The sequence below is a fragment of the Mirounga leonina genome, unplaced genomic scaffold, assembly GCF_011800145.1.
Source record: "Mirounga leonina isolate KUSES-001 unplaced genomic scaffold, KU_Mleo_1.0 Mir_154, whole genome shotgun sequence".
In the NCBI taxonomy this organism is placed as follows: Eukaryota; Metazoa; Chordata; class Mammalia; order Carnivora; family Phocidae; genus Mirounga; species Mirounga leonina.
In genome coordinates, this window is record NW_023270389.1 from 41,064,607 (window position 1) to 41,085,510 (window position 20,904).

Consider the following 20,904-nt stretch of genomic DNA (forward strand, 5'->3'; position numbering starts at 1 on the left):
GTCCTCCTCGCCTTGGCTCGCGTGGAGCCGGGTCCCACGCCGCGCGCGCCCCGAAGCCTCGCCAGGGCCCGCGCGAAGGGGTCGGTCCCGCGGCGTCCTCCGAGCGCCCGAGCCCCCTCGGTCCCCGCGCCCGGGCCCCGGCCCCGCTCGTCCTCCCTTGCCCGGGGCGTGGGAGCCCGCGGCCGGCCGCGCCGGGAGCAGGAGGCGAGCGGAGGGCGGCGGGGGCCGCGGCGGGGGCACGGGCCCGCTCCTCCAGCCCCTTCCGCCGCCCCGCCTTTCTGCCCTCGGCGCTCCCTCTCTCGGCTCCCGGCCTGGGGCGCGCCAGGCTTGGCCTCTCCCCGGGGCCGGCAGAGCCGGGAACGAGCAGCCCATGCCGCTGCCTCCCCGCCCGGGCCGCGCCCGCTTGCCCCCGCGGACCCGCAGGCAGGCGGCGGCCCGCACCCCACCGCGCGGCGGAACGGAGGGCAGAGGGCCGGAGGAGGGCCGCGCCGCTCCGCGGGATGGAGGGGCTGCCGGAGGCGGCGGCGGCCCGGCCCGCGGGAGGCGGCCCCCAGTGAGTACGCGGGAGCGAGGCGCCGGGCCGGCGGGGGCGGCGGGGGGAGCGGAGGGGATAGGGTGGGGGGGGGTGCCGGCCGCGCGCGGCCTCGGAGCCGACCGGGGCGCGGGGAGGCCGCCCTGCGCGTCCTTCCCGCTTCGGCCTGCGGGAGTCAGAGCCGACCCCGGGCTCGGCCCGGCCCGACAGGCGGGCGGCTCCCCGGAAGGCTGCCCGTGCCCCGGGGAGCCCCGCGCAAGGCTCGCGTGCTCGAAGGGCTCCAGGCCCGGGTGCCCCGGGAATGCGGTTCCAGAGCCTACCCGTCGGAAAGTTCTTTTCGTCTGGCTGGCCTTGCCCCGAATCCCCTGCTTTCTGAGCTGAACTTTAGAAGAGAGGATTCGGTGGCTGGGCTGCAAAAAGAAAGTTGGTAAATTCCAGATCAGCTGGTGGAGGAAATGATCTCGCCCTCCTGAAGATCCTCCTCATACTTCACAGGCTTAAGGCTGATGTGACATTTGCACTATGTATGTATTTTGCTTTATGAACTATGTACATTCCTGAAACATGTATAAATCGAATTGTAATAAACGACAATAGAGGGACTTGCCATTTCAGAGAATCCTGTGGTGAACTTTAGTTCATAGATGAAGTGAAAAATTAACTCCTAATTTGTAATTTACGTAAATATGCATTTTTATACATGCAGTTTACTTCTAGTGAGACATATCTAAATGTATGGTGTTCAGGGAGCTTTTTCTCAGAGAGTGGGGTAAATACTGGTGCACTGAACCACTTGGTGAATAAAATCCCACGCTGACTTTCATTCTCTGTGGAGACATTGACATCAGCTCCGCCACCAAGGAGCTGTGTGATTCTGGCAAGTCACTTAACCTCTCCAGACTGGATATTCTCACCTACAGAATAAGGGGAGTGGGGGGTAAGTGATCACCTGATCACTGAGTGCTTTGAAAGAGCCACCGGCCTTGGAAGGAGATTTGCATTCCAAATCCAGCCTTCTTTCAGCCCCTGTGTGACCAGATCTCTGTGTGCCTCAGTTTCTCCATCTGTGAAAATGAGGAAGATAATCCCCTCCTGGCAGAGTGTGTGAGGATCACTAGAGAGAGTGTGTTTGAAAGCTCTTGCAGGCCCGCCTGCCACCGAGCAGACGTGGATAGGAGCCGGTGACTCGTCATGGCCACCCTTTGCGCCCAGCCCCATGCTGCTGACCTGTGGCCTGTACACAGGAAGGCACCTTCAACCCTGGTTGTGTTGAAGATACCCTGTGTGGTATCTTCCCGAAGTCCCTCATCCCCTTTGGCTCCCCTTAAAAAAGGAGGAGCTTGTTAGCTCTTAACAGATGTTGACATCCTCCCCTGAGTCCTCCTGTCAGCAAAGACAGAGGCCAGGGCCTGGGAAATCTGGTCCCTGTTGTCACTCTGGTCCACATTAGGCTGTTGTTTGAAGCTTCATTGTGCCCCATCTGTAAAATGGGGCTAGAAAAACTAGAACACTGCTCAGACTTGGAAGAAAAAACTCAATAACTTATTTGTGCCATCCAGTGATTTATACTTTTCAAAGTTCTGTCCCCAGGTTGTTCTCATCTGCACAGGCTTCAATACCAAGGCACTTTGGGGACCCAGGAGGTTGTTGGAGCTACTAGCCACATGCTGGGTCTCAGGAGCTCTGTCTGTTTTCTCCTCCAGAGGGACCCAAATAGGGAGCAGAACAACCAGCGCCATGGAGATGACCTTGGCTGTGGAGAGAAGTGGCTCTGAGCCACAGCTGGATAGTGGACACCTCCCAAGACCCTGTTCCTGCTCTCTGGAAGACAGAACACCCAGCCTGATGGCCCCCCAAGACCCCAGGGCATGGGGGCTACAACTCCCAGGTCCCTCTGTGCTGGAGTCCAAAGTGAGGGCCTTGAAGGAAAAAATGACGGCAGGCAAACAGGTGGTGAGCCCTGGCCTCACTTCTCACGAGCGGCCATCCAAGAAACCCAAATGCAGGCGAGTCAAGGTGGGCGGAGCTGGGCCTCTGTCGGAGGGGTCTTCCTTGCCGGATGCTGAGGGGGTGATCCCTGCTCAGAATTTGCCTGATGGGCAGCTGGACAGCGATATCAGCAAGGAGGAACCTGCCCGGAACGGGGGTCCCAGACCTCCCAGGCCGCCTTCTCCTGGGCTGGAGTGCTGGAACGGGAGGAGACCGCGGCCTCCAGAAGCAGTACAGGCCTTGCCCAACAATGAGAGGAGTCTGCTGCCAGGGCCTGGCTCTTTGCAAGAGAACCCTGTTCACAGAGTCACTCCAGGCCGGCCTGGGGGCCCTGGTCCTTGTAACAAAATCGCCCACATGCCCAACCTGAGGAAAGGAAGGTCATACGCCCTTCAGGATGACCTAGTTACAGGGGGAGACCTGGACAGCTTGTCTCTGACCTGCGAGGAGGACTTTGTTCCCAGGCCAGCCTTGCTAGGGGGGGTCTGGCGAGCTGCAGAGCTGGGGGCTCTGGGCACTGGGGGCAGTGCCTTATCCTTGTCTGATCGGGTGGAGAGGAACCGCCTTCTGCTGCAGGAGATGCTAAATGTTGGGAGCCAAGAACCCCCCAGGGTAGGAATCCCAGCCTGGACTCCACCCTGGGACAGAGGACTACCAGGTGAGGCTCACTCTGTAGGTCTGGGTGGTGGGGGCCAAAGGAGGGAGTCCAAGAGGAGACGAGGGGCAAGAGGGTACCCGTGGCGGGGTGTGGCAGGAAAGGGAGAAGGGCACAGCTGCCGGCCATCTAATTCCTCAAGATGTCCTCTTATTCTGGGCTTTGACATAGATTCTTTACCACCTCACAGCTAGCCTGTCTGCTGAAGACCCCCATGGCCCCCCAGACCAACTGGAGGCTACCGTCAGAGCTTGGGGTGGTTTCTCCCCTGTGGCTTACAGCCCTCTCTGGAGTGGCTCTCGGCACCTTCCTCCGGTGACCTGCCCCCAGCCCCCCGGGGGAGCTCAGTGCCTCCTGGCGGAACCACCCGCAGGGGGCAGGGTCCTGTCGGGCAGCTCCGCTGGGACGTGTAAGTGTTTGGGCCTGAGGGAGCCTTCTTTCCGTGCTTCCCCCTGCTCCGAAAGTCCACTCCTCACCCCACACCAGAGAGGACCCATGCGGTCCCCTTGGCCCGCAGTCGCGCTCCCCAGCTGTAACCATGACACGCTGTGCCTCCACTTCTTGGGCTGAGACACAGAGCGGGGTTGAGTGTGTCTCGGGAACAAGCCGTTCCTGGAGACAACTTTCTTCCTTTCTTCCCGGTGTTCGTTAAGTCGCAGCTGAGAGCCCGGTTTCTGACTCTGCCCTGAGCTCCGCTTCTGTTCTGTGTCCTAGAGCGACCAGCAGGGGACGTGGACTGGGACTCAGGCATCTCCCTGCAGGACTCGGACCAGAACAGGTGAGAGCCCACGGTGCACACATCCTCTCCTGCCCTCCTCTTCCTGCAGCTGCTCCTGCCCCCCACCTCTCACACCCCACCCCACCCCTCGTTTGCCCGGCACCAGGAGAGTGGGAGTCCTCAAGAAAGCAAGAGGCAGGCAGGACCCCCTCCCCACCCCGTGCATCCACCCCCCACCCTCCGCCCCGCCACCGCACCAGCAGACCAGTGGACAGCGGGCCACTGTGGGTCCTCATATCTGAGGCCCCATGGAAGGTGTCAGCCCCCCCAGTGCTCACAGGTGCCTGGCCACTGGGAGAAAAACCACTGGGCACAGGACACAGGGCCAAAAGCACTGCAAACCACCTGCTCTGCGTCCCTGGGCATCCTTTCCCCGGCCCTGGGCTCAGTCTCTTGATCTCTAAGGTGGCCCAAAGAGTGTCTGTCTGGTTTCCTTCCCAGGACTGTGGTGAGGCTAACAGGAGAGAATGTGTGAAAATCCTTAGGGAAAGTCCACAGATTGCAAAGCGCTTCCCCCACAGTGCCTTCCCCACCCAGGGGGTCTGCTGGCTCCTGCAAAGGAGTTCACCTCCGACATCGCACGGTCACAGACCAGTGTCTCTGGGTGGTTGGCGCAACGGCGTGCTCGGGGCCGTGGGGCCACTCTCTGGAGTGGGCAGGGTCCTGGCAGGATGTGCGCTCCGTGGGGCTGAGGGCCACCCCAAGTGCCTGCTCAGATGTTGGCCTCCGTCTTCAATGAGCTCCTGGCCCCGGGCGCACCGGGTTCTGTGTATCCAGCTGTGCAGTGACGTCACTTGGTGAGGGTCTCCTGGCGCCTGTGGGGGGCAGAGGTCAGAGTTGTTGCTTCTTCATTCCCAGGCCATTCCCTGCAGAAATTCCACTTCAGTTGACCTGCCTTCCAGAAAACGTGGAGGAGGCCCCCCTGGTCCTGCTTTCACAAATCAAGGGCTGCCCCGATTCAGACGATCCAGCTTCTGCTTGGCTACTGGCCTTTGCCGTGGCCTTGGCCAAGGGCCTGGTGGAGTGGGGGCTTTCTGGCTCCTTCGTCCCTCATTATTTATGACTTGGAATCATAGTGGGCTCCCCTCTGCCAGGTCCCTACATAGCCCGGCCACCATATGGAGGAGTGTGACTGCAGAAAGGACTGGTCCTCAGTGACATGCTTTCGTCCTCCCCGTCCCCTCCTCCTTGCCTGGGGAGCCCATGGAGGAGGCAGCTGGGGCAGACGTACCACGTGTCCTGTGACAAGGTGCCTCCTCTTCCTGCAGCTGCTCCTGCCCCCCACCTCTCACACCCCACCCCACCCCTGTCCCGGGCCAGAGAGAGGCTCCGCCCCAGCATGTTGCCCCTCGGGGCTTTGTCCAGAGCTCACTGTTGAAAGGAGAAACCAAAGCTCCTGACTGGCTTATTCGATAATAAGTAATAAAAATATCCAGTTTAGAGGAGGAGAACCTCAACTGTGGTGGAGGAAGGGACTCCCCCCACCCCCAAGCCCTGTGAGGAGATGGTGTTTGTGTAGAATCCTCGGGATGGGGATTTCTGGACTATTGTTTAAACTGCCAGGGCACCTGCAGCATTTTAGGGTTCAAGTGGGGTATATGTGTGCAGGTGTAGGATGTGTAGGTGTGTGCATATATATGTGATGGGCAAGCGTGTGTGTGTGTGTGTGTGTGTGTTGAGGAAGAAGTTGTCTCAGTGAGCTTTAGGACTGTGGCCAGCAGATATCTGGGCATAGAGTTGGCATGGGGAAAACTTTGTCCTCCGGAGTGCCCCATTGACCTGCAATCTACAGTCAGGCCCCTCCCGAACAGACACCCAGGCTGAAGGGCCAGGGAACATACCCTAGTTCAAGGCTGAGAGAAACATCGGCCATGTCTTGAGTCCACCTTGGGCAGAGCACCTCATTTGGTTCTATTCTTGAGTCTCCTGGGCAGAAATTAAAGTAGTCCCTAAGACACTGCAGGCTCCATCTGTCCCCTGAGGGGGATGGATTTATTGATGCCATTTCCTTCTAGCTGAACTTCCCAAGGGACCTCTGAAATAAGGCCTGCTTCTCTCAGTTCTGTAATCCAGGAGTGCCAATGGGACCAGCATCCTGGGGATTTAGTGTCTGTACGGAGGGGCCTAGGGCCCTGGGCAGTGGCGTGTTCTGACGCGGTGGCCGGGCATCTTGGTGGCTGTCCTTCATGGGGTCAGGACATGCTCTGGCAGTGAGTCCTCTGATCTTCTCTGAGAGTGTGACGAAGAGAAGGTCCTGCCTCACACTCAGGTCCAGCATCAGTGCCTTTCAGGATTGCCATCAAATATCCGTTTGACCACATTAATCCTTGTCTGCAGTTGTTACAGCTTTGCATGGTGATCGGACAAGAAGCTCATGAAATGATGGTCACTGCAGAGCCCGAGACAGTCGTCACTGTGTGACGGGGGGTGGGGGGGAGGCGCAGGCCAGCCTGTTGGGGGGTAGTCAGCAGGAGAGTCGGCCTTGCAGGTGGGACACCTGAGATGCTACAGGAACACCGGAGGTGCCCTGGGACCCTAGATGCTAAGGGCCGAATGCAGAGGAGACCTCCGTCCCCTGACCCCGGGGTGGTCCCCTCTACTGGGGGGCAAGGGAGGGTTGAGTCCTAGAGAGCTGGAACATGCCGGTGGCCAGTCCTTCCCTCCGGAAGACCATGCCAGCCCTGCCCTTTTCCAGCCCCTGTTGTGTGCCAGGGCCTGTGCGAAGTCTCTGCCCACCTTCTCACTTTATCCTAATAACTAACTGTAGGGCTTGTTCTGTTTCCCTGACAAAGAGACCCCTCTGGGGAGAGGTTAAGTGACCTGCCCAGGGTCATACAGCTAGTAAGTGTGGGAGCCAGGATTTGCAGGCACCGGGGTCTGTGCTCTAACCCTTACACCACACTTCCACAGCTGTCCTCTCTGTGTCCCCCAGGCTGCTCCTCGAGTTAGGGATCTGGGGTCTTCTGCCTCCCCCAGTGCCGGCGAGGTGTTCTCGAGGATGGACAAAGAAGGGGAGGTGACAGTCTCCAAGGGCTAATCTTGTTTCTCTCCCAAGCCACCGTTGAGATGATTTGGGGCGTAGGCTCTGATTTGGGGACAGGAGGGGTGGGAGGTAAGCACTTCAGAGAGGGCAGAAGGGGCCAGTGCTGTCGGCCACCTGTTCACAGGCGGACTGGGAACTGGTCCCGTCAGAGACAGGAGTGGGAAGGAGAGTGCAGTGGGCGCTCTGCTCAGGGCTGGCTCTGCCCTCTTCCATCCTTAGCAGCCCGTGGGCATCCCACCCCAACTCCATGAAATGGCCAGGACCAGCTCGGCCTCTTCCCTCTCTTGAGGCTCTGCGAGAGCAGATCAGGATTACAGGTCGCCCTAGGACCCCAAGTTAACCCAGCTTGTGCAAAACATATGTGAAGCCAGAGGTGCAGCGGCAGTCAAGGCAGTCCTCACCCCACGCCCTGCACCGAACGGGAGTCGGGAGCTGAAAGCACCCAGCTCCGGGCGGCGGCAGGTGCCAGCGCGCCCCCTTGAGGCCGGCTCGAATCAGGACGTCCGTGTGGGAGCAGTGCTCCAGATCAAGTGTGTCTGCAGGGCTTTAATGATTGCTCCGCTGTGCGCAAAATGGAGAGAAGAGGGTCTCTGGGGTTGTGTTTTATTTGTGCTCTGCTGATGAAGGAAACTCGGAGGATTCCCTAGGTTGTTGACCGCCCCCCCCCCCCCCCCCCCCCCCCCCCCCCCCCCGCCCCGCATCCCTGTGGCAGAATCGTGCCCATTTCGGAAGCTGAGGCTGGAGGGAAGCTCAGTCCCGTACACGCACCTCTTCATGAGAAGAGAAGGCAGAGTGCCAGCCCACAGCCGCTCACACCCTGGTGGGTCGCAGTTTTCCGGCCCCTGCTGGGATTGCTACAGGTCAAAACTCCCTGCCCCAAAGCAGTTCATAGACTGTAAAGGGAGGCAGGGAGGGAGCCCCCAAGAATTTCCGAGGCCTGGCCTGTGGCTCAAGGGTTCAGGCCCACAGCTGCGAGAAAATCTCCGGCTTGTTAAAAATTAACATATTAACTCGCATTTCTGGAGAGCATCCTGTGAACCAACCACTGTGTCTGATTTCAGAGGGAATTGCCCGTTTGTGCGCTCACTGCCGTCTTTGTCTGTACCAGCTTTAGCCAAAGTTGTTGCTGGGTCTCCTCCTCGCGCTCCTTGGGGACAAAAACTACGCCGGTCTTCTCTCTGGGGCCCCGTGCCTGCCAAGTAGCTGCAGGGAACAGGCCCTCAGGAAACGTTTGGCAGAGGCTCACAGGCAGGAGTGTAGGTGGGCTCGATAGAAGCGGGATGGACGCAGGAGAGGACACCCCCGGGTGGGTGGGACCCGCGGGAATGCTTTCGAGAAGGCTGAAGCGGCATGTGTGGATACTACAGGGTACAAGATGGGAAGGCTGGCTCTCCATTTGTGGAGAGCTTTGGAATTGAGATTTTAAGTAGGGCAGTAAGAAGTGGAGAGACTTTCACCATCTTCAAGTAAACCGCTCGCCCGTGTTCCCATACCGTGCTCCCGGTTATAGGCTTCTAAGTCCTGGGTGGAGAAGGAAGGACGCTAACGCTGGAAGCCTTGACGCACAGCTCGTGCCCCCTGGAGCTTTCACACCACGCCATTTCCACACTCCCGTACACGCCACACATGGAAATCCCCCGGTGGCCCCAGCCTCTGCGAATACAGAGGCTGTAGAAAGCTACTTTCCCCTCGACCACCCGTGGGGGGTCGGGCTGACATTCAAGAAGAGGAAGCCCGGGGCACCTGGGTGGCTCAGTCGTTAAGCGTCTGCCTTCGGCTCAGGTCATGATGCCAGGGTCCTGGGATCTAGCCCCACATCGGGCTCCCTGCTCAGCGGGAAGCCTGCTTCTCTCTCTCTCCCACTCCCCCTGCTGTGTTCCCTCTCTCGCTGTGTCTCTCTCTGCCAAATAAATAAATAAAATCTTAAAAAAAAAAAAAAAAAAAAAGAAGAAGAGGAAGCCCTCCTTTCTGGCCTCTGGAGTTGAGCCGGCCACTCTCCCTCCAGTTGGGGGTGTCTCGGGCACCTGCCTGCGCACACTGAGGCCAGGCAGTGCTGCCCAGAGGGGCCGCCGCCAAGGAGCTTGTTAGCCTTCAAGAAGGCAAGAACAGAGCCAGCTGCTGTACTGTCCCCAGGAAGCTGGCGTCTTGATGCCGCTCGCCTGCACCAGATCCTTTTCAAGGTGTTAAATGAGACAGGCGCCCCCTGCGGCAACCATTCTTGAGGACGCCCCCTCTTCCTTCTCTGTTGAGAAGTTACCTGTTTATTCTCAGGGCAGCAGCTTTCGTCAGCCACCAGTCTCCTCTGGCTCCCCGTTCGTCGGATACTGCCTTCTCTGCGAAGCCCTGTCAAGAGCTGTCTAGAGCAAAACCCCCGAGCCTTCTGGAGCTTCAAAACGGTTTCCCTCCCAAACGTACCTTCCCCTTGCAGATGACGGCAAGGTGATCTCTTCGGCAGGGATTTCAGTTCGAGGTTAGGGATTCCATCCTTTGTTCATAAGGGGGAGAGTTACCTAAAAAAAATAGCACCCTTAATAACAGCAGTCGTAACAGTGAATGCTAACACTGATCGAATCTCACCCAGTACCCAGCTCTGCGATCAGCTCCTTTAAAAGGAGCTCAATCTCACTTATCGAGTGAGCCCTTAGCTAGCAGATGAGGAAACTGAGGCTTAACCCCAAAGTAACCTACCAGGGTGACCCACTTGTAAGGGGCAGCCCCAAATTAGGACCTGGTTAGGCTGCCCCAGAACCACACTTGGAACCCGCACTCTGGTCCCAGCCTGTCCGTGTCCTGTGATAATGTCCCCAGGATAGCATCCTGCCCTCAGGCCACACGCAGTCAGGACTCAGTTTCAGGCCTGCCTTTCTCTTCCCCTCCTCAGGGAAACTGCACACAGTGTAACAGCAGGAGAGCGCGACCCTTGCTCATCTAGAAAGATGGAACAAGTGGGGGGCAAGAAGGTTTATGTATGTTCTGTATGCCATACATTCCCCTCTACCCACTGCATCCTGGAATCTGGGATATGTCAGATCTCTTTATATTCTAAATTATTTCCCTGATTCGTGTTCCTGGGATGAAAGGGTGAGACCCAGACTTGCTGGAGCTTATTATTTTAATCCAGGATTATGATGGCTGCAGAAAGAGGCCACTCTGTCCTGCTGACCTCCCTCCTTGGCTAGGAAATGAGTGGTGGCTCTCCTGACTCGAGATCTCGACCTGTCTGGCCATGAGGGGAGCTGAGGTCGAGCTAAGCCTGTCTCTCCACCAGGAAACTGGCTTAGAGGGACAGGCCAGATGGGGGCACATGCTACCTTTGTCCTTGAAATCAGCTTGGGACACTGGTGGTTGGAGGGGCAGAGAGAAGGGCTAGAATACCCCTGTGGTGCTCAGGTTGTCCCCAGCAATTAGTTCCTTAAAAAAATTTTATTTATTTATTTATTTATTTGAGAGAGAGAGAATGAGCAGTGGGGAGGGCAGAGGGAGAGAGAGAAGCAGGCTCCCCGCTGAGCAGGGAGCCCATTGTGGTGCTCAATCCCAGGATCCTGAGATCATGACCTGAGCCGAAGGCAGACGCTTCACCACCTGAGCCACCCAGGTGCCCCCAACAATTAGTTCCTTGTAGGTATTGCTGCTCCTTGGTGACTAAACCTCTGTGATGTGAACTCCCCGGGGAGAGGACCTCAAAATCCCCCACCCAACCCTGTGGTCCACCAGACTACCTGGCCAAAACCTGGATTCACAGGGTAGCAGTGCGAGTCTACGCGCCTATCCAACTCCCACTGTTCACAGATGGGAGACTCAGGCCCAGGGAGGAAGAGCGCTCAGCCATGTTATCTCCGTGCCCTACCCGCTGAGCTAATGAGGCCCAGACATGCAGGTTTTCGAGAGAGTAGCGACGGTGTCTGTTCTGAGATGGAATTGCCTCAGCCTCGCCATGCGCCGACGGCCCCAGCCCTTCCAGGAAATTTCCACAAATGTGGGAGCTGAGATGGTGGGGTGTAGTCCGTGATGGGAAGGAGTTGGCTCTAGGGCTGTGTGCCCTGGGCAGAGGCCAGGGCCAGGCGAGACAGGAAAGCCTCGCTCAGATGGAAGAGTCTGAACCTGTCAGGCTGGCAGGGCCGGCACCCCGCCAACAGACCAGCACAATTCAGCGATGGTTCTGGGGTGGGCAGTCAGGCTGGGAGAGGCTCGACATCCCCCAGCACTGCAGCCGCTTGCCCCCCGCCTCCCGGGAGGAAGAGCCCTTTCCCCTGCACGGGGCTGGTCAGGGCCAGGACTGCCTGCCCTGCTGACCTTGACTGCCATCTGTGAAGGTGGCTGCCACGCCCCTCCCGGCTCAGCTTGCTACTGCACGGACACCTTCAGGAGCCTAAAAAGCCTTACTTTTGTAATCAGTGGAGAAAGCAGCTTTGTCTGCCAGGAACCAAAGCAGGGCAGCTGATGAAAACAAAAAAAAAGGAAAAAAAAAAAAAAGAATTAATAGCTCCAAGTAGAAGGAGCAGAAAGGAAACAGCAAAGCTGGAAAATGGCTTAAAAACCTGGGGGGCAAGGCCAGTCCTGGCAGCATCTGGCCAGCTGCCTGGGGGCGCTCCTGCCTGCCCACCAGGTCTTGTGACAAATGCCCTCCGACAGCTGGGGAACCACACTGTCACCGGAAGGCTCCGAGTGTGGGGGCCGGCGGCCGGCGGCTGCAGGACGTCTCTCAGGTTGGTAACCTCATTATCTGTGCTGTGGGAGCAGGAGCCCCAGGGGGCACAGCTGCTCTTAGCAGAGGGTCGGAGAAGCTGCCTGATTGGGAAGCTGTGCAAAGTGAGGCCTCTCCTGCCAACGGAGGCTTCACAGGGCCACAGGCCTGGAGAGTCACTTTCACATCACTGCAGTAAACCTTCCTGGTTCCAAAACTGTGCCTGGGCCTTGCCAGGGTTCATATGCACAGATGGTGCCTTTATTCTAGCAGTTCTTTTTTTTCCCCTTGAGCTCTAAAGCAAGGTTAGGTGCAAAGCATGAGCAACAAAGAAAGAAAGGCGAAAGCAAACAAGAAGGGAAGAGAATAGGAAAGAAAAGAGAAAAAGAAAGAACCACAGACTGCCTGAGCTTGTCCAAGGTTGTCCCAAGGAGGTCTCAGAATTATGCCATTTGCCACTCACATCTGTCATCTGTCATCCAGGAAACTGTTTGGTACCTTCCCCCAGTCAGGCCCCTTTCTTGGGGTCACCCATGCGGCGGGCAAGACAAGGGATTTGGGGGGCTACCGCCTGAGATCTAAGCCTGGCTGAGCCTCTACCTGCCTGGGTTCTCTTTTGGTGGATCCTCCCTGGTGAGGACAGCCCAGCGTATATGACAGTGAGGACAGGGGCAGCCGGGGGGGGATGCTGAAGTCACGTCAAAGAGTGTGACTTCAGCCACAAACACTCTCAGCCTGCCCTGGGATCCAGGGACAGGAGGAAGGAGGAGACAGAGGGTATGGGAAGGAGACCGGAGGCAGTGGGGCTGGCGATCCTCTGCTTTGCTCTCCACTGCTGTTCGACCTTGAGCAGTGCGCCAAATGTTCCTGTCTGCTGCGGAATGCCCTCATCCGTCAGGCAGAGAACACACCTGCCCTGGGTCAGCCTGGCTGGGGAGAGGAAGCTCGGTGGAGAGAAATGGCTTGTCAGTGGGGGGTTGGAGGCTGCTGTTATTCTGTACCCTGGTGCAGGCTGTATGTCACCGTCTGCCAGACAGCTTTGAAAAAGGGCCTCGGCTCTGGACTGTGGCTCTGGACCGGCCCGGGAGGCCGCACATCTGGTAGGTGGGGAGGGCTGGTAGAGGACCCTTATTTTTACGAAAATCGAGCCATTGGCTGACTTGGTGTGGGTCCAGCTTAATTTCTCTGAGCCCTGAGCCGGTGCCTGATGGGTTTGGATTGGGACTGAGGCAAGCAAGCACCAGGATTTATAGAAATGTCATTCCCCCCAAGGAGCAGAATGTGACGGGCTGAGGCCTGACTCCTCGTGTCTGCGGTGGGGGCTTGCATGGGTACGTGTGGGTGCAAAGAGAGGCAGAAGGAGAGAGGGAGGTGATGTGTGTAAAGACCATCTGGCTGGGCACAGGCCCAGTCCAACAACGCCAGGCCCTTCCCCCGTCCTCCCGGATAACTCCCATTGCCTGCCCAGGGAAGGAACAATAGAATAATCTAGAGATTCTCCTGCCCTTCTTAGATCCTCCTGGGATCTCTGCCTCCAGTCCCTGAGTGGATGTCCAAGGTGAGCCAGTTCCCTGGACGTGTCCAGAGATGCTCAGGGCCATTGCTCAGACTCCAGGCCCCAGGTCCCTGGCCCCGGGCTGGAGCCCTCTGTGTGGGAGCTGGACAAGGAAGGCTGCACATGCAGGGCCTTTTCCGGCACAGCCAAGCTCAATGCTGTTAAAGCCCTTCTAATCCATGTTATTTTCTTCTAATCCCTCCCCCCGCCTGCTGGCCTGTGGGCCACCCTGCAGGACCTTTGGTCCCAAGCCAGAGTCTGTGCTGAGCCCCAGGCCTGAGGAAGCCAAGCATCTGCTGCAGCGTGCCCGCATGAAGGCCAGGACCCGGCCCCTCCGTGCCAGCCATGAGATCGTGCCCGCCGTCGCCCAGGGCAGCCGGTGAGTGGGGCCCTGGCCAGGCTGGCCTAGGAGGGCTGTGGCAGGGAGAAGAGGTAGGATCTAGCCAAACTGCCGCTGCTCACTCCTCCCTCTGTCTATGTGTGTGGTTCCCACGCCAGGCACTTGATTTAACTCATTTAGTTGCTCAACACACCTTGACTGAGTGTCGAGTGTCAAACATTGAGTCGTCAAAGATGAACGACACATAATCCAAGCTCCCTGGAGGGACAGATGCCACGGTCTCCAGGGAGAAAGACAGGCACACAGATCAATACAATTCTGTGGACTGTGGTGTAGGAGAGGTGAGACAGGCATGCAGGGCAGGAAACCTGAACCTCCACCTGGAAAGGACAGCAGAGGCTCTAGAGGCCATGGCTGCTAAGTCGGGGCTTGAAGGAGGTGTAGATCTTCACTGGGCACATGCTGGAGGCCGGGGGGAGCATCCCAGGGCAGAAACCCTGAGCAGAAACACTGCACTCGTGTGGGAGGGAGGGAGTGGCTCGAAGGCCAGAGAGCTCAGTGGAGGCCCGTCAGGGAGGCCTCCAGGCCTACTGAACAATTTGGATGTCTCCAGGAATAGCTAGGAGGCACTGAAGGATTTTAAGCGGGTACATAGCATGATCACACACACATCTCAGTAAAGCTGTTCTGGCCGCCGGGTAGCGTTGGATCTGGGGGCCTGGGCAGTGAGGGGGCTGAACTGTGGTCCTGGTGAGATGTGACAGGGACAAGGCTGTGGAGACAAGGGATTGCCAAGAGCCAGAAGCAGGCAGGTTTACTGAGGCAGCAGAGCAGTTAGACTGGTTAAGACTCCAGAACCAGACCACCGGGTTTGAATTCGGGCTCTGCCACTTACTGGCTATATGCCTTTAGGGAAGCTTCTGTGCCTCAGTCTCACACAGCAGAGCTGGCGCTCCTGGGTGGGCCTGACTCGGAGCTGCCAGCCCATGCCACAGTGGGCCTGCCCCAAAGCGGGACATCTGTGCTGTTGAGAAAGCCTCTGCTTTGGTCACCAGGATGGGTACGCTGGCTCTGCTGGTTTCCATCGCCATGTGACACTGGAGGGAGTGAGGATTCTCAGTGGAACTGGACCGTATGCTCTTGGATGGGAACACTGAGCCCGCTCACTGAAGGCTGAGAACTGTCAGGGCGCCACTGAGGTGACTCCAGCATTCGCAGAGGGCTGAGGCCCTCAGCTGGTTCAGGGTCATTGCGACCCCTAGGAGAGGGGCTCAGGAAATCCTAAATCCTGGCAAGCGGTGCCCAACAGGCTACCCTTTTATTGCTCCATCTGTACCTTGTCTCCCTCCGCTTGGAGGGCGCTAGTTAGGAATGGGCATGGCTTCTTTGGAGCATCCGAACTATTATTCTCTGCATGTATATGGCCCCCAGAGCCTCAGAGTTACACAGAGCCCTCCGTTCCACTTTCTATAGATCCTTAGGCTGGGTTTCGTAGCCGCAAAATAGTCAAGAGGATGATTTGTGAAACAGACGTGACTGCGTAAAGGTCCTCCTGGACACCTCCTGTGCCCCAGATTCCACGAGCAGCTCATAACAACCCCAGTCACTGACCTTAAAGTACGTTCCCTTTTGTCAGGCTGTCCCCTGGCCATTGAAATGCTATAGAAAGGCAAGGTGACCCACTTTAGCAGCTGCTGTGTCCAGAAAGAATTACTTCGACTTGGCAGCACTGGTGAATCCTCAGAGGGTGTAGCTGAAAAATCAACACCAGATGGCTTGCTGCAGATGCTTCTAAAGGTTATGCTTGTCAGAGCACCCTGGAGAGCCATGCTGAGTTCACAGGGAGATGCCGCACGGGCCCCAGGCCTGAGTTGGATGCAGGAGCGCCCCCGCATCCTCCCCTGCCCTCAGCCCAGAGGCATCCCTCCTTCCAAAGAGCAGCTCGGTAGAAGATGGATGGAAGAGTGGGGGCAGGCAGAGCAGTCTCCAGAAGGCCTTCTCTAGCCTCAGTCTGGCTGGAGGTGGCTGGGGCAGGCCCAGATGGACAGGCTTTTCTAGGAGGGGAAGAGGTAGACGGAGCTGCATTTTCTGGCAGCAAACCAATGTAGAAATCCAGCAGCTCCTGGAAACACAGGCTCTTGCCGTTTGGGGGACAGGCACACCGAGGTTGGTGTTCCTAATACCGGGAGGGCAGAACATGACAGCAAGAGGCCTGGGGTCCAAGGTTTGAGCTGGTAGTCTGTCTGCCGTGGCATGGGGGAGGGAAGGCCTTAAGCTGTCAGCCATAGCTGGTTCCCGTGGGGGTGGCAGAGAATCAGTCCTGAAGAATTTCACTCTGACCTCTCAGACCGCCCCCTGATTCCAAAGACTAGCTTTATACATCATATTCCACACCCTCAGCAATCCAGACCGTTCCGATCCATCAGGACTGTGAGGCTAGTCAGTGGCTTTGCTGTCAAGGCCCAGAGGCAGGGGATGGTTAGGGATGGCCAGTGACTCCCCCAGGGCACAGGTCGTGTTCACCTGAGCCAGATAGGCAATGCCTTTTACTTATACAGAAAGTAGAGCTGGGAAGGGCAGCCTGCCCAGTCCAGTAAATGCTATGTCTCTGTATAGGCCGCTCCCCCCGCTGGCTGGCATGCTTGAATAGTAATTGTGAAGCATGTATGGTTTCTTCCTGCTGTTATCTGAACTCCTTTCCTTTCAACTGTATACCATATTTGTCCTTCAGTTGGGTAGCTTGGTGAAGGAGCGGGTGAAGGAGGAACTCGCATGAGGGCAGCCTTTTTGAAAGCATTGGCATCCTTCTTCCAGAATCACTGAAGCATCCAGTTAGAGAAAGGATTAGTAAACCCACTAATCACCAACATGCATTTCATTATAATAAGCTGGTGTGTCCAGGCCCCTGAGCAAACTGTGCTCTGTTCAGTATGCTATCGGAGAAGAGTTTACTTCTCCGTTTGGGGAGATGGGGGGCGGTGGGGAGGGAGAAGGTAAGGTTAGGGAAGGCTTCGAAGACACTTTGAGGACGCATGAAGTATACCAGTATAGATCCTTGCATATATGGGCACACTTCTGGGCAATTGGAAAGAAGCCGCAGGTCTCCAAAATCCGGGCTCCTGTCTCCAGGTAAGACTAGACCACCAGCATGATCAGTGTCTAGTTCTATTTTTGTGGTTCCATCTGAGGGAGAAAAAAATATCCACAGCTTGCTTGTGCAGCTGCTCAGGTGCCGGTCAGCCCGGGAGCTGGGCTTTTGTGGCCTCTCCTTTCGAGGGAGGAGGAGGGACCATGTGGTCATGGCCGTGCCTTCCAGCACTAACATCCTGTGAGTCTGTGCTGACAAATGAGAGGTACAGGTGTTCAGAGGAGGAGATATTGTCATGATGCATTAGTCAGGTTTCTTCAGAGGAAGAACCAACAGGATGTGTGTGTGTGTGTGTGTGCATGCGCGCGCGTGCATACATATATATGGAGAGAGAGAGAGATTTATTTTAGGGACTTGACTCATGTGATCATGGCATGGTAAGCCCAAAATCTGCAGGGTAGGCTGGCAGGCTTCAGACTCAGGAAAGAGGAGCAACTCAAATCTAAAGGCGGTCTATTGGCAGAATTCCTTCTTGCTCAGGGAAGAGCTGTATTTGTGCCGTTAGGGCCTTCACGGATTGGATGAGGTCGACCACATCGTGGAGGGTAATCAGCCTTATTCAGAGTCCACCCATCTAAATGTTAACCTTACCCAAAAAATGTCTTCACAAAAACGTCCAGGAGAATGTTTCACCAAGTAGCTGGGCACCGTGGTACCAGTCGAGCTGACACACAAAATTAGCCATCACACATGGGATGTCTATACAACAGGTAACATTTTAACAGACAGGATTCAAATGCAGGCAGGTTGCCGGAGTCCAGCTCCAGCCGGGGTGGGTCTCTCATAGGAAAGGACGGTGTCGGCGAATGAGGAGACACAGACACAGGATCAGGTTGCAAGCATCTCCTCCTGACAGTCTCGGAGGAACTTTATTTATATGTTAGGATATTTTTGTTTTTCCAAATCTTAGATCATTTTCTGGATTACAGCCATAGCCTTCTTTCATTTTTCCTTTGTAATGATTAACATGACCTTTATTGATTTCTGCTTATTGGCTTTCACTAAAACTAAAAAACAATATGCAAAGAGAAAGGTGCTAGACAGAGCGTGACCGTTTTGTTATTTTGTTCTATAGAAACTAATTCTTTGCGGAATTAGTTTCATTATGATTGCTTAGATAAGCGTAACTAAGGTGAGCAGTCACTTTATCATGAAACCTCAGAAATATTCCCACAATTATAAAGATTGCCATAAATAAAATGAAAGAGAATAGCAGGAGCCAGCTGTGGAGTCTCCTGTTTTCAGGATCGTCCCCCATACTTGGACTTTGTCAAACAGCATGAGTAGCTTGGCTCGCACCAGCAGGTTAAGAAAAAAAGACTCCAGGAAATGGGGCAAGAGGGCTGCATGAGGTGGATGAGGTGTAGGAAGCCTGGGGGTCCTATAAAGTGGGTGGTGGGGGGCAGAGCTGGGAAGGAAAACAGTGAGGAAGGTGGAAGGCCTGTGTTTTTACCACAAAGACTGTGAGCTGGATCCTGTGCCCCCTTCGGGGACAGTGTGACAAGGCTGTGCTCCAGGAGGACCAGCAGACAGGAGGCAGGGAGGCTGGGTAAGAGGCGGGAGTCCAGTGTGAGTGATAGAAAAGCGATAAATGAGAAGAATGGTGTGAATGCCAAACACTGAGCAGTAGATTGATGGGGATGCTGCTGCAGGGAAAAGGAAGGGAACGTACAGTCCTTCCTTAGGTAGCCTATGATGGGAAATGCCTGGAAACTCAGGTTCCTGGCTCCAGGGGGCCCTGGTGTGAGATTTATGTAGATGTTTTCTTGAGCTGAGCAGGACTTGACCACCAGCAGTGTCTCCCAGGGCAAAGGCCGGTGACAGGACGGCTCTTCCTAGCGCAGTCCTTGTCCTCACAGCTTTTCAGAGTGCGAGTGAGGGGCTGAGGAGGGCAGGTAAGTGGGTGCTGGAACAGACAAGATGCAGAGTCCAAGGAGAAACATGGGTGGCATTCTGTCTAAATTTTGTCTGAGCAAGAGGATTAGGAACCCTGAGTGGACACTTTTGGGAGCAAGAATGCTTAGAAACCCTGATTTCAGGTCCCGCACCGTCTCTGTAGAGACTTATAATTCATTCTTCCCATTAAACCTTCATAGCAAATACATCATTGGAACAATTCATCCCTACCAGATGCCCATGAATGCCAGGCTCACTTCCTCTTAAGTGCACGCACACTTACACATACACATACACACACGCACACACCCCACTATGAGGATTTTGCTCTTATCCATCGGTACATCCTCTGTTCAATATAATGTTTCATCTTGAATCAGGCAACAGAAGGAAACACAAAATAGGAAGCTCCTACTGATTTCGTTTAGAGCTGGGTTTCAGGATCAAGATGCGCTTGGAAGCTACTCGGGTTTGCTGCCTAACTCCCCAGGAACCTGATGTCGGGTAACTTTGGAGTTGTAGTCATCACGGAGCTGTACCCCATGGTACCCGCCTCCCCATCTTCTGCCTGTGACCTGTCTCCCCCTGTCTCCCCCTCAGAGACGGCCGGAGAAGCCCAGCCCCGGACTCGAGGATGCCCTTTGCCAGCAGAGACACCCCGCAGAACGGGAACACGAGTGACTCGTCCAGCGGGGAGTCCAGCAGCGGGCAGTGGCCCAAGCGGGGCGCCTCCCCATCCCGCGTGCGCTTCGAGGACGAGTCGGCCCGCGACGCCGAGTCCCGCTACCGGGAGCGGCTGCAGCAGCGCCAGCGCCAGGCGCGGAGCTGCGCGCTGCCGACGGCGGCCCAGGGCCCGCTGCGCTCCAAGCCCGAGCTGGCCCACTACATCAACGCGGGCTTGGCGCGCACCGACGCCGGCCACGGGCCGCTCTACCGCCTGGTGGGCCGGCCGGAGCGGAGGGGCGGCCCGGCGCCGCCGCCCGCACGGGGCGGCGCCGGGAAGTGCCGAGCCTGCGGCAGCTGCATCCACGACCGACGCCCCGCCCCGGGGAAGGCCGGCCCGGACGCCAGGGCCCTCCCGGAGCGCGAAGCTGCCGGCGGGGTGCCGGCGGAGCCCCTCGGCTCTCGGGGCCCGAGCCCCCCCTTCGGGCTCCTCCCTGCCGAGCCGGGGTGCCTCACGGAATGGATCCGGGAAACGCACATCGGAGACTCGGCGCGCCCCGAGGAGGCGGATTCCGCGCTGGACAGCACGGACACCTCGGACAGCTGCAGGACCGACAGTGAGGAGGCTGGGACCTCGCAGCCCAGTAGGGCTCGGGGGCCGGCCCGAGGCAACAGCCCCCGTCCGCGGGGCTCCAGGCCTCGAGGAGGCCCCAGGTGGTTCCGGAAGGCGGAGCTGCCCGGGAGCCCTCAGGCCCCGCACTACCTGCTGGGGGTTGACCACGTGGAGGGTGCAGCCGAGGTGAAAGAAGGCAGGGGACACCTGCCTGAGGGGACTCTGGTTCCCAGAGAAGAGGCTTTCGCTAAGCCTCCCGTCCTGGAATGTAAAAGGGCTTCCCTGGGCTCCCAGTGGCAGCCTGGCCCAGGGCTGGGAAATCACTGGGTCCACCCGGTGGATTCCCGGACTCTGAGCAGGACAGCCTATCCCCTGGCCTCTTCCATGATGCTGGGGTCCTCGGCGCCAGGCAGACAGGCCCAGGATGGAGGAAGCCATGAGTCTCTGGAGACTGTCTCTGCTTCCTCCCTGCAACAGAGTCACGCAGAGCCCTCTGCCCTGCACCAGGCCCAGCAGCTGACCTCTTCCCTCTCCCCCGAAGGCTGGGTGCCAACCCCTCCATCTTCAAGGAAAACCACCTCACCTGTGTCTCACAGGAAGGCAGCCCTGGCTGCACCCCGCAGGCTGGGTGAGCAGGGAAAGCCTGTGGACCCACCTCCGCCTCCTTCAAGAAGTGTAGTTCCTAGGACCTGTGAGCTCTCCCCAGCCCAGACCCAGCCCTACGGCCCTGCAGGCAGGCATCCCCAGCTGGCCCTGTCCACCAATAACTGCAGCAATAGCCTGCCTCTGGGGCTGCAGGAGCCCTGGGGAGGGGCCGGCCTCGAGGCCAAGGTGGAGGATGGCCCCTGCAGCCAGGAGCTGCCCCCGGAGAACCGCGGCCACGGTAAGCAGAGACCCCAGGCCAGGCGCTCTGAGTCCTTCCTTACCTTTGATATGAATCGATGACATAGCTGTGCGCCCTCCCGGCAGCTTCTTGGGGCCCTTCAGAGCAGCAGCAGGTGTTCTGGA

At 57.3% G+C, this 20,904-nt stretch overlaps 1 protein-coding gene across 1 annotated transcript in view; it reads left to right on the forward strand.

Moving 5' to 3' along the window:
- Window positions 1-348: 348 nt before the first annotated feature.
- KIAA1614 (KIAA1614 ortholog) overlaps window positions 349-20,904 on the forward strand; it is a 39,941-nt gene continuing 19,385 nt past the window's right edge. Inside the window, exons 1-5 of the mRNA XM_035010568.1 lie at window positions 349-553; window positions 2,236-3,179; window positions 3,891-3,954; window positions 13,472-13,615; window positions 19,221-20,779. Of these exons, the coding sequence (XP_034866459.1) occupies window positions 501-553; window positions 2,236-3,179; window positions 3,891-3,954; window positions 13,472-13,615; window positions 19,221-20,779 (2,764 nt within the window). The 5' untranslated portion in view covers window positions 349-500. The remainder of the gene's footprint in view (window positions 554-2,235; window positions 3,180-3,890; window positions 3,955-13,471; window positions 13,616-19,220; window positions 20,780-20,904) is intronic.